Below are 10,859 nucleotides of genomic sequence, written 5' to 3'. Positions count from 1 at the left end.
CTTGAACCAGTGACCCTCCGGTTCCCAATCCAACTCCCTATGGACTGAGCTACTGCCACCCCCGATATCACAATAATAATAATCATAAAGTTAAATGTGTGCGTTAAAAGATTTGGTCTGGTTGTAGTTAAATACCTTGACTCCAGATCTGATTTTTCATTTGTAATATGTAATTTAATAGGAATGGAAATTCATCTTTGGTTTGTTTGCACATGTAATTGAAGATTTTAGGCTCCTGGTGGAGTTTTCTTTACTCATCTCAACACAACAGCAAACGCAGGTCTTTTTCACTCAAGTGTTAATATAGACCATATGACTCAAATAACTTATTTTCACAATATTCATGTTCCAAAATCTTTTAACAAAGGTCACATACACTGGGTCTTTGTGTCAGCAGTTCAGATGAGAAACTGCTGAGTACAAATCCAATCACTCCTTCATGCCAGGAAATTGGTTGAGCCTTTAACATGTCATTCAATCTGTCTCTATAACATATTCACATGGCATGTTTTCAAAGAACAGATAAAAATAAGAAATTCAAAAGGATTGTAATAGTTGGCACATCAAATAATTCATGATTTTAAATTATTTAGCGCTACAAACGCAGGGACTCAATTGGTTTGAATGGAATATGTGAGGCGATAAATACAGATGGCTTTATTCAAAACACTTGAACATCATTTGTGATGATGACTGTAATGTCTGTTTATTTTACATAAAAATGACAATGCCGATCATGATTTTGCATCTGTGAAAGAAGCAAACTGTGGAAAAGAAAATATTTCAGTTTTTTGTGTGCTGCGGTGCACATTTATGCCTTGTTTGTTTCTTTTGGGGATTAAAGTCCTTTCTTTTTTATCTCCATATTTTAATAGCTTGAAGATTATAGTACATTATTGCAGACATAGTCTCTTAGCTAAAGTATTTCAAGTAATATTGCATATACACAAATAAAACCCCACAATCTCTGCGATTAACCAAACTAAATAGGCCCTGCTTTTCTGGCTTCCCTTATATTTTTCGCTGTATCAGATTATTTCTGTCATCACCATAACCATCGTGTTTTGCATCATCCTTTCCACATGTCCAATCTGTCAATCTAAAAAACGATCCATGGTCATGGCATGTAAGATAAGCTGTGGCCCGTTATTATCTTTTCCCTGCCATCAGTAAAGTGGATTTCCTGATACATCAGCTGCCCCTTCGGTCATTCAAAATCCAGTTTTCCAGATTTCCCAATTCCATCCCTCTGTGGGGGTCTTAATGGAGAGATGGGATTCAGAGGTCTTGCTCAAAGCTGCTTTCTGTCACTCTCTCTCCATCCCTGTTTTTTTTTATGTAAATCGATCCAGTCTTGGGTTCCAGTATTAGATTGGGGGTTGTTGTGTGTGGGGTACTGTGCCTGAGGCGGCTGTCTGTCTGGCTAACACATTACCCCACATCCCCCTTTTACTCTCCTCTACAGATAACTGTAATGTAGACTGCGACCATATAGATTGTCCCCATATGGGTTAATGTTTGCAATTTGATCATGCATGGGCAGACAAACACACAGCATGTCTGAAGTGGAAACATACACACACACACAAACAAACAAAGAAACACAAAGAACAGTCGGATGTTTTTAATACTTTAACATCATTTTCTAATGGAAGAAGAAAAATGAGCAACCATAGGGCAACACATCCCAAAATGAATGTCTGCCATTCTTCTTAGCGCAAAAGAATCACAGCTCAATGTGCTCTATTAATCTTTCTGGCATTTTGCACCACTTCAATCCCTCACCACATCTATGTTGTTTTTTAAAGGGCTGACCCAAATACTTCAGTGTTCAATGGACTCACTGCTGAAGCTCCTGGGATTCAAAGTCCTTCATTCTTTAACACTTCTCAACCCCGCACACACCACACACACTGAAACCCTGTTAAGATTCACAGAATACAGTGTATAGCCTTCTCAGTCATAAAATCAACCATTTCAAACCGCACAGAATGTATAAACAATACTCATTTTTTTTAAATTTCAGAAATGATGTTACTCCTCAGGCTTCACTTAAAGTGCACCAACACCACTTCACTGTGAAAACTGAAGAGAAAATAGCCACGAGCTCTGAGCTGGAAGATGTTTAGCTGATGGGGACAAACATAAATCAAATAAGAAATATAAAGTAAGGCTTCAACAAGAAAAGTAAATGCAGTGACAAAAGGTGACATTGTAAATAACAGCAATGTTATGCATCTATTTTCTGTTGAAGCTCTTCATCTCAAGTCCTAAGCCTGATATCCAATGAAGACAAACAGGATATTCATTTGTATTGGAAAGTTACAGACATTTTTTGGACATAGCACCCCCTCTTCAGAATAATGTGAGGGAGTGGATTTCAGAAGCCATTTCTCTATCCAACATGCAGGGAAGCATTGCTTAAGAAGCATACTGGCAGATTAAAAGTGCCTCGATAGGTTTGACAGATAGACCCTGAAGTCCAAATTTAAATCTTTTATAATAATAAATTAGATGGTCAGAGCTTACATCAACTCTCAATAAAGAGCAAGTGTAATCCTACATTTATGAGAACAATTTACAAAACATTTGGACTAACAAAGGTGATTATTATTATTCCATTAAATGATCCCCGAGTAGCCACAGCGGAACAACCTTTGAAGGGTTTGGTGTCGCTTATTTTTTCAAACGGTGATTCATTACACTTAAAAAATGAGTGCAGTGTCAACAAAGTTTGCTCAGATAAATGTTACAAGTACAGTATGTATTCAGCAAAGTCAACTCCCAGCAGATTTGACATTCATTTGGTTAATTATCATGCTGCCTGACGTCTTACACTCCTGGGAATCCTGCAATATGCATGAAAGTCGACTGGCTCTGGCAGATCACCTCAGATTTGTGAGGAAATCAATACTACAGCCTGACTACGTTTGCTGCTGTGTGAGCCTTAACAGTTTGACTAATGGCTCTGGTTATTGAAGACTGTGATGGGCTCAAGTTGTCACTCCCAAGTTTCTAAATCTCTATCAATAATGTACGTACTGTTATGACATCGCTCGCGTAATCAATAACAACAGCAAATCGCGATGCCAATAAAGTTCTGAGTACAGCTCATGTGGACTCCCACAACCCAACTGTGGTGAAAATAGTTAATTAGCTGTCACATCATCTGCATTCTGCTGCAGAATAATCATTTCCATTACTGTTTTATTGCACTTATTTACTTTGATACAACTAAATTAGGAAGACATGATTTGTGCAGAAGTTTTATAGTGCCCAGTGCCATCTCGACTGCCTGATGAGAATTTAGATCTTGAAGACAATGGCTTCTGAGCTAAAACATGTTGTTCTTTCTTGAGAATGAAAAGTATCTGCAGCTCTGTCTGGCTAATGCAGCCATCTGTTGGCAACTCCTAATGGAGTAAGAGAACCTCTCAAGACTTCTTAAATAATTTAGAATTGAAGACTTCATATTCATGCACAAGGCTTAATTCTAAATGTACGATTGGATTTGTCAACTCCAAAGTTGCTTTTTCCTAAATATTTGCTCGGCTTTAAACATTGAGTGCAGAACACACTAACGTTTTATAACTGACTGTAATCTTGGATTACTGTTGCTAATTCCACATAATGATGGCTGACTATTCTTTTTTTTTACTTTGAATTAATGGCAGAATGTTGTTAGAGGCTGAGAGAAAATCCTCACAGATCCTTGATAATATGACTATTATTTGTTTAGATATAATAATTCCCTCCCTGGGATCAATAAAGTATGTCATCATCATCATCATCATCATCATCATCATCATCATCATCATCATCATCATCATCATCATCATCATCATCATCATCTTCTTCTTCTTCTTCTTCTTCTTCTTCTTCTGGGCGGCTGTGGCTCAGTGGTAGAGCGGTTGCCTGCCAATCGGAAGGTTGGTGGTTCGATCCCTGCAGTCATTGTCAAAGTGTCCTTGGGCAAGACACTGAACCCCGAGTTGCCCCCGGTGCTGCGCATCGGAGTGTGAGTGTGTATGAATGTATATCTGATGAGCAGGTGGCACCTTGTACGGCAGCCCCGGCCACAGTGTATGAATGTGTGTGAATGATGAATGTTTCCTGTAGATGTAAAAGCGCTTTGAGCAGTTGTTAAGACTGGAAAAGCGCTATATAAATACAGCACATTTACATTCTTCTTCTTCTCAATTGTAGCATGTTCCTCGACTCTATTGTTGTTTAGACATAAAGCAATGAATAAGCTAAACTGAAACTTTTCACTGAAATCACCTTATTTGTCTGGTCACCTGTGACCATTAACTAATCCAATTGTGCCTCAGTGCTTACTGCAATTTCTCTTTCTCTCTCAGGAGGGAGGTCACAGGATTCCAGCTCCCTGCAACGATTTGAGGATTAACAACAGACCTGGAAAAGAGAGACAGTGCTTATGTTCACCATAATGGCACCTGTAGGTGTGGCTAAGCTGCCGGCTCGGCTCTTCCTGTTGTTCCTCATCTTGACACTTCGTGCTGGCATGCTTCAGTTTGCTACAGCCACGATACAAGGGTACATAGGAGACAGGGACATAATATGCCCATCTGTATGCAGGTGCGATGAGGACTTTATCTACTGTAATGATCGTGGTCTGAGCTCCATCCCGTCGCTGCCTCCTTCTGCGTCCGTCCTCTACCTTCAGAACAACCAGATTAACAACCCAGGTTTGCCCACCTCTTTGGAGCGCCAGCTTTCAATCCGTGTGGTCTACCTCTATGATAATGAACTGGATGAATTTCCCATGCACCTGCCACCGTCCATTCGTGAACTGCATTTACAGGACAACAACATACGCACTATTCCTCGTAGTGCACTGGCTCGGATGCCCTTGCTAGAGAAGCTCCACTTGGACGACAATTCTATTTCCACTGTTAGCATTGAGGACCAGGCCTTTGCTGACAACCCACGGTTGCGCCTACTCTTCCTTTCACGCAACCACCTGTCCAGTATCCCCTCCGGACTGCCTGCCTCTCTGGAAGAACTCCGTTTGGATGACAACCGAATCTCCACTATCCCAACCCACGCCTTCCGAGGCCTCGCCTCACTAAGATGTCTTGTCCTGGATGGGAACCTTTTGGCAAACCAGCGCATTGCTGATGACACATTCTCCCGCCTTTCCAACTTAACCGAGTTGTCCCTAGTCCGTAACTCCCTCCAGACCCCACCTGTCAACCTGCCCAGCGCCCATCTGCAGCGCCTGTCTCTACAGGAAAACGCCTTGACTCATATGCCACGTGGGTCCTTGGATGGCATGCACAGGCTGCTGAGGCTGGACCTTTCAGGAAACAACCTGACCACCCTGCCTAGGGGACTGTTCAAAGACCTTGACAGCCTGGGTCAGCTGCTAGTGCGAGGCAATCCTTGGCACTGTGGCTGCAACCTGCGTTGGCTGTATGACTGGCTGCATGCCCGTGGTAACTCCATTACTGTCAGAGGTCTCACCTGCCATGGACCTGACAGGGTACGAGACATGGCCTTGGTAGACCTGACCAGCGAGATGGAAGAGTGTGAGGTGGTAAGGACAGCAGGGACCAGAGACAGAGTGGGTGGGGGTGGAGTGGATAGCTCTACCACTCTCACCCCTCCACAGGGCTCTCTCTTCACCCTCCACTCAAAGCGACCTGGCCTGGGCCTTCCTGATTCTGGCTTAGACTACACCCTTAGCAGCAGCGGTGTAGGGAAGAGTCTGGCCCTTAACGTGAAGCCCCTCTCTCACAACAGCGTCCGTGTTACCTGGAGCGTGGCCCAGCCTAGCTCTTCCTTCAGGCTGAGCTGGCTCCGATTGGGAACTGGGAATGCCATGGGATCAATCACAGAGACTCTGGTCCGGGGCGATCGTCGAGAGTACCTGCTTAGCTCCCTCCAACCACGCTCCAGCTACATAATCTGCATGGTGCCCCTCGCTGCCAGTTCAGAAAGCAAAGGAGCAATTTCTGGAGATGCTGACTCTGATGAAGCTCTGGTGTGTGCAAAAGCTGAAACGTCTGACCTCACCCCTTTAGAGGAGGAGGAGGATGAAGAGTCGAGGCAGATGACCGTGCTGCCCCTTGCAGGGATTATTGGTGGGGCTACCGCCATTGTATCTTTGGCTCTTATTTTTGGCATCTTCTGTTGGTATGGACATAGGACTGGGCATTTGTGCTCCCGTGACCACTATACTCGCAGCAGCTCCAGAAAAAACAAGACCTATGATGATTACATTGAGTCAGGCACCAAGAAAGACAATACCATCTTGGAGATTCGCAGTCCGGGGTTACAGATGACGCCTATGGCAGCTGGCCAGCCAATGCAGCCAAAACCCCTACGAGAGGATTACATCATTCATACCATATTCCCCTCCAATGGCACTGGCCTGTACAAAGGCGACAGCCATGTTTCTAATGCAGGACATGGCACCAACCGTGGCTATAGAGAAGGAGGAATCCCAGATATAGACTACTGTTACACATGATGTACTGTACCAGATCCTGTTCACAGTGTTATTGGTAAACTGTATAGATGCACAATTTCCCTTCGCATGGACACTTCTGAAGCACCCCTCTGTGCCTTCTTCTTCTGGTCTCCCATTCCAAAATACCTGCGGTTCACTGCACTGAAAGTACTGTATGTGAATAACTGGAACTGAAACCATGTGGGAACAGTTCACTGCAGGAAGCAGCAGCCAGTGCCCCAGGTGTAAATGCACAGCTGACTGTTTCTTCCCCATCTTAGTAATGGCCTGTGTATGTTTTCTTTTCTGCTCTTTCCGTGTGACATGTAAGCAAAGAATGTATACACTATGGAAAGGTCAAAGTTAACTTAGGTGAAGGTAGAGTTCCACTTTTACATACGGGAGCCACAGCAGTCAATTCAAAATGGATTTGGTACTCTTTTCCTGCTCACCGGTCATACACAGTATGTAGTCTTATCAAGTCATTGTTCCAAATGCCTCAACTATATTGATGTGCCCTACCAGCTATCCAAGGAAAGGGCTTTGTAAAGCTGTGAATTGTTCTATTTCAAACGACCCAATAACCACTTGTCTTAAAGTAGGCTTGTTATTACCTTATTCAGTAGTTGGCACGGTGAAGCTCTTATCATGGCTGGCTGGCCTTGGTTATACCTCTCAAGATTATTCACCTAAGATCAGTATTGTATTCTATTGTATTGTATCTGATGAGATGCATCACAAGCTTGTAGATAATTTACTTAGATACCGACTGGGCTGTATTTGAAAAATGCTTTGCTATTTTCATCCGTTGTTTTGTTTAGTAGTCAAATCCTGCACAGCTCTGTTTGTTTATTTATTTTGGTCCTTATGTGATGGTTTATGTCTCTGCTAAAATTGCAGTTTTCGCCCTCATATTTGTCATTACTGATGAAACCCAGCTTAGATGAAGACAGTGCATTTGTTTCATCGAAACAGCAAAATACGAGAAGTGAAGAAAATATCCTGAAGGCTATCTCTAAGTTTATGTTTTCTTAAATGCAGCAGAGTGAATTCTTGAGTGAGACTGTTAATAATATGTAATTTGGAATTAGACCCACCCGAAGACTAGCATGTCAGTCCACTGAGACGGTAGAGACAAACAACCTCAACCCCCTCATTTCCCATTTTGTGCCTGTGAACTTAACCTGTGACTTCAGTTGATAACTATTGGTTACAAAATGTTTTTTCCACAGTCTTAAAGCGACGATGGCGTTCACAGAGAAGCCAGACTGGACAAATGACTAATGTGGAGCCACCTGTTTGAGGCAGACTCTTGTGAGTGAACCTTGATATGAGGATGGGAACTGTGAGTGAAACTGAGAAAACTCAAACCGCAACACTGTTGACCTGCACTGTGGAGCAGTGGCCAAGCTGTGGGGGGATGGACTGTTGGGGGAGTTTGTAGGTGGAGGGACTCCTCATTGAGATGAGTTCATAGTGTTTGTTTTAGAAATGGTTAAAGGCCTCATCTCATTCCACCTTTTTTATTACTGAGCAGCACTTAAAATGTAAATGTATTAGCACTTAGAGAACAGGGATAAATGTAATGACAAGCACGGTGAGACGGAGGCTAAAGAAACCTCTCCAGGCACTGAGAAAGATGAAGAATTGATGGGTCTGCCGCAGCATAAATCAGTTTGTCATACTCAGCTTCTCCCCTTGGGTTTAATATTGTCCATCAGTTGTTTACCACTGTGTTGCTTCCAAAGGGGAAACCAATTGTGCTTCCTTAACTGTTCTGTCCGCCAGAGTTTAACACCGTTGTCAGTGGAATGTATATTTTATCTTGCACCCAAAATCACTGGCTTAAGCATCTTACTGGCCCTGCTAATTCTGTTTTGGGGAATGTTGATACAGTGTAATTGCTATTTTACAGTGGGTCTATTCAAAACACATACTTCCTCATCATTTGTATAAATAAAACCATGGCCACAGCCACATGAATATTTTTTCTGGTGAAATTATAGAAAGTAATGGTGCCATAAAAAAAATTATGTGAATCTGAGATATGTGTGGAAATTGCTTTATAAATTCATCATCAGAGGGGATCAATAAAAAGTTTTATAATCTTGTTATTACTGCAACCTGTCATTTCACCTCATGCTTGAGGAAACAGAATACTTTTATAACTCACAGAGGTATTTGTAAGGGGATAAAATTTGATACCAAGAAGCCGACTTTAATGCAAAAACTGGCTTGAAGTTTCAGTTCAGTTAAAGGACTGTGCCTATGCATCGGCTGGATACCCATCTGTTATCCATGGGATACCCATCCACCTATGACACAGCCATTAGCTAATTTTGTAAAGGAAAACCTTCCATTTGCAATACAAATTAGTACAAATCAGTTAATTAAAAACTGAACAGTGCTGGCTTTAAGAGTAACTTTGTTTGGTCAGAATGTGCTCTATTGCACCTTTAACAACACCCAACAATGATGTCACAGTGTACTGACACACCCTGGAGTACATTTGATAACTTAAACCCCTGGTCAGCAAAACAGGACTTTTATGAGGTGTTGAGTTAAGCTGTAAGCAAGCAAAATAGATTCACCCCTGTATATTCTCTGCTATTGTGCATGACAAAAATCTTAACATCTGTCAATCACATCATTGCAAGCTGTGGACACAGAAACAGCACCTCACATTTAACTCCTTTGCTTGGAACAGTGAACATTGATTGAGTAGACATTTTGAATCCATTGGCAGATTTTTCCATCATGTTGTGTTTTTTTGCCTATTCTTAACATCTATGGCCTGAATAGTGGAAATAGGAGTTGGACAGAAGAGAACCACTAACTGTAAACATAAGGTACCGACAATTGTGACTGCCATTGTTTTATTTTGTTTAATTTCTTCTTTTTTCTTGAATGCAATTTGAATTTATTCCTCTCACACATTTGATTGCCATAGAACTGCAATGTGCTGCCATATCTTTCACTGTCTATGCTCATGGGAGTGTTGTAAATCTGTAAGAGATTAGGGATTGGGATCAACAATGTTACTGCTGTTGTTAAGCACAGCTGAATATCCCATGCAGTGCAACAGAAGAGGATTGGATTATCCCTTCCTCAACATGCTGGATATGTGAGCCAATCCAACACAACTTCATTCATTTCAAGGGTGACAGAGATATATAAAGTTAACCAATACTGTGAAATATGTCTCAGACTTGGAGCAAAACATCTGAAAGCACTCCTATTTACATCTCCAGCACATCTGTTGGCTTTGGGCAAGTATCGTTGAGGTAAAACTTGTGAAAAAATGAAAAGCACATGAATCACCTCTTTGACCAATAATTTCTGGTTTTAAACGGGAACTCTACCAATTTTACAATTCAAAGTCAGTTCAGGACAGGGGTATTACTTAATATGTGAAACAAGTTATATAGTAAAGTCTGATAAATTGCCTCAAGGTGGTGTGGAGATAGAAGGATGTGAGGTCTGCTTAAGACAAGTAGCTCGAGGCTGTATTAGCCGCTACTAGCCTAACACACCCAAAATACCAACCAAACACCATTGTGAGTCCCAGAGTGTTTTATTAATGCAGTTCTGGTGAGTATATGACTATTAAAATATGAACCTGAATAAGTTTACTCATAGGTTTCTTGTTTACTAGTCTATATCCTCAACGTTCCACTTCCGGGATTGCTCCGGTGCCGCAGGAAATTCCGCTGGATGCATGTCTTGTCGCCAATGTCTGTTACCTTCAGCTTTCTCTGCGTTGGAATTTTAAAGTCTGGAGGATTTATGATGGTTCTCCTCAGATCTCTGCAGGGTACATCCAGACAACTAGCCAGACTATCTGTCAAATCTGAGTTTTCTCTCGCAAAAACAACTTTTTAACGTACACGCTCCACCAAAACAAGTTCCTTCCTGAGGCTATTTTGCAGTGGCTCCTTGCGGAGCTTAGCCCTGCACATGACGATTGTGATTGGTTAAAAGAAATGCCAACAAACCAGAGCATGTTTTTCTCCCATCTTGGAATGCTGTGTGGACTAGCCAGACCCTCCTGTGCAGCTCTGCAATGTGTGGAGGAGGGCATTACATAAACAATCGGAGAAGTGGTTTATTTAAACTAGGATTGCATTAACAAAGATAGTTAAGAAAGAGTATTCTTTTCCTATAGCAGCCTATGTCTAATTGAAAAGCAGATACCATCTCCCCATTTAAGAGAAGGCTTAAGACTTTCCTTTTTGATAAAGCCTATAGTTAGTGCTGGCTCAGATGAGTCCTATAATGCTATAGGCCTAGACTGTTTGGGGACTTCCTGTTATGTACTGAGCACCTCTCTCCTTCTCCTTCTCTCCATCTGTATGCAACCTCATTCCATTAATGCATGTTACTA

The 10,859-nt window shown here is 41.9% G+C and overlaps 2 protein-coding genes across 2 annotated transcripts in view; both read left to right on the top strand.

Moving 5' to 3' along the window:
• Nucleotides 1-8,589, top strand: part of flrt1a (fibronectin leucine rich transmembrane protein 1a) — an 18,536-nt gene extending 9,947 nt beyond the window's left edge. Inside the window, exon 2 of the mRNA XM_032532704.1 lies at nucleotides 4,362-8,589. Coding sequence (XP_032388595.1) covers nucleotides 4,439-6,496 — 2,058 coding nt within the window. The 5' untranslated portion in view covers nucleotides 4,362-4,438 and the 3' untranslated portion in view covers nucleotides 6,497-8,589. The remainder of the gene's footprint in view (nucleotides 1-4,361) is intronic.
• Nucleotides 1-10,859, top strand: part of rom1a (retinal outer segment membrane protein 1a) — a gene marked incomplete in the record, with an annotated part of 55,863 nt that overhangs the window by 9,794 nt on the left and 35,210 nt on the right.

Source organism: Etheostoma spectabile, chromosome 13 (genome assembly GCF_008692095.1).
Source record: "Etheostoma spectabile isolate EspeVRDwgs_2016 chromosome 13, UIUC_Espe_1.0, whole genome shotgun sequence".
NCBI classification, from domain to species: domain Eukaryota; kingdom Metazoa; phylum Chordata; class Actinopteri; order Perciformes; family Percidae; genus Etheostoma; species Etheostoma spectabile.
The sequence above is the reverse complement of the archived record's forward strand: the minus strand, read 5'-3'. Positions and strand labels throughout refer to the sequence as shown.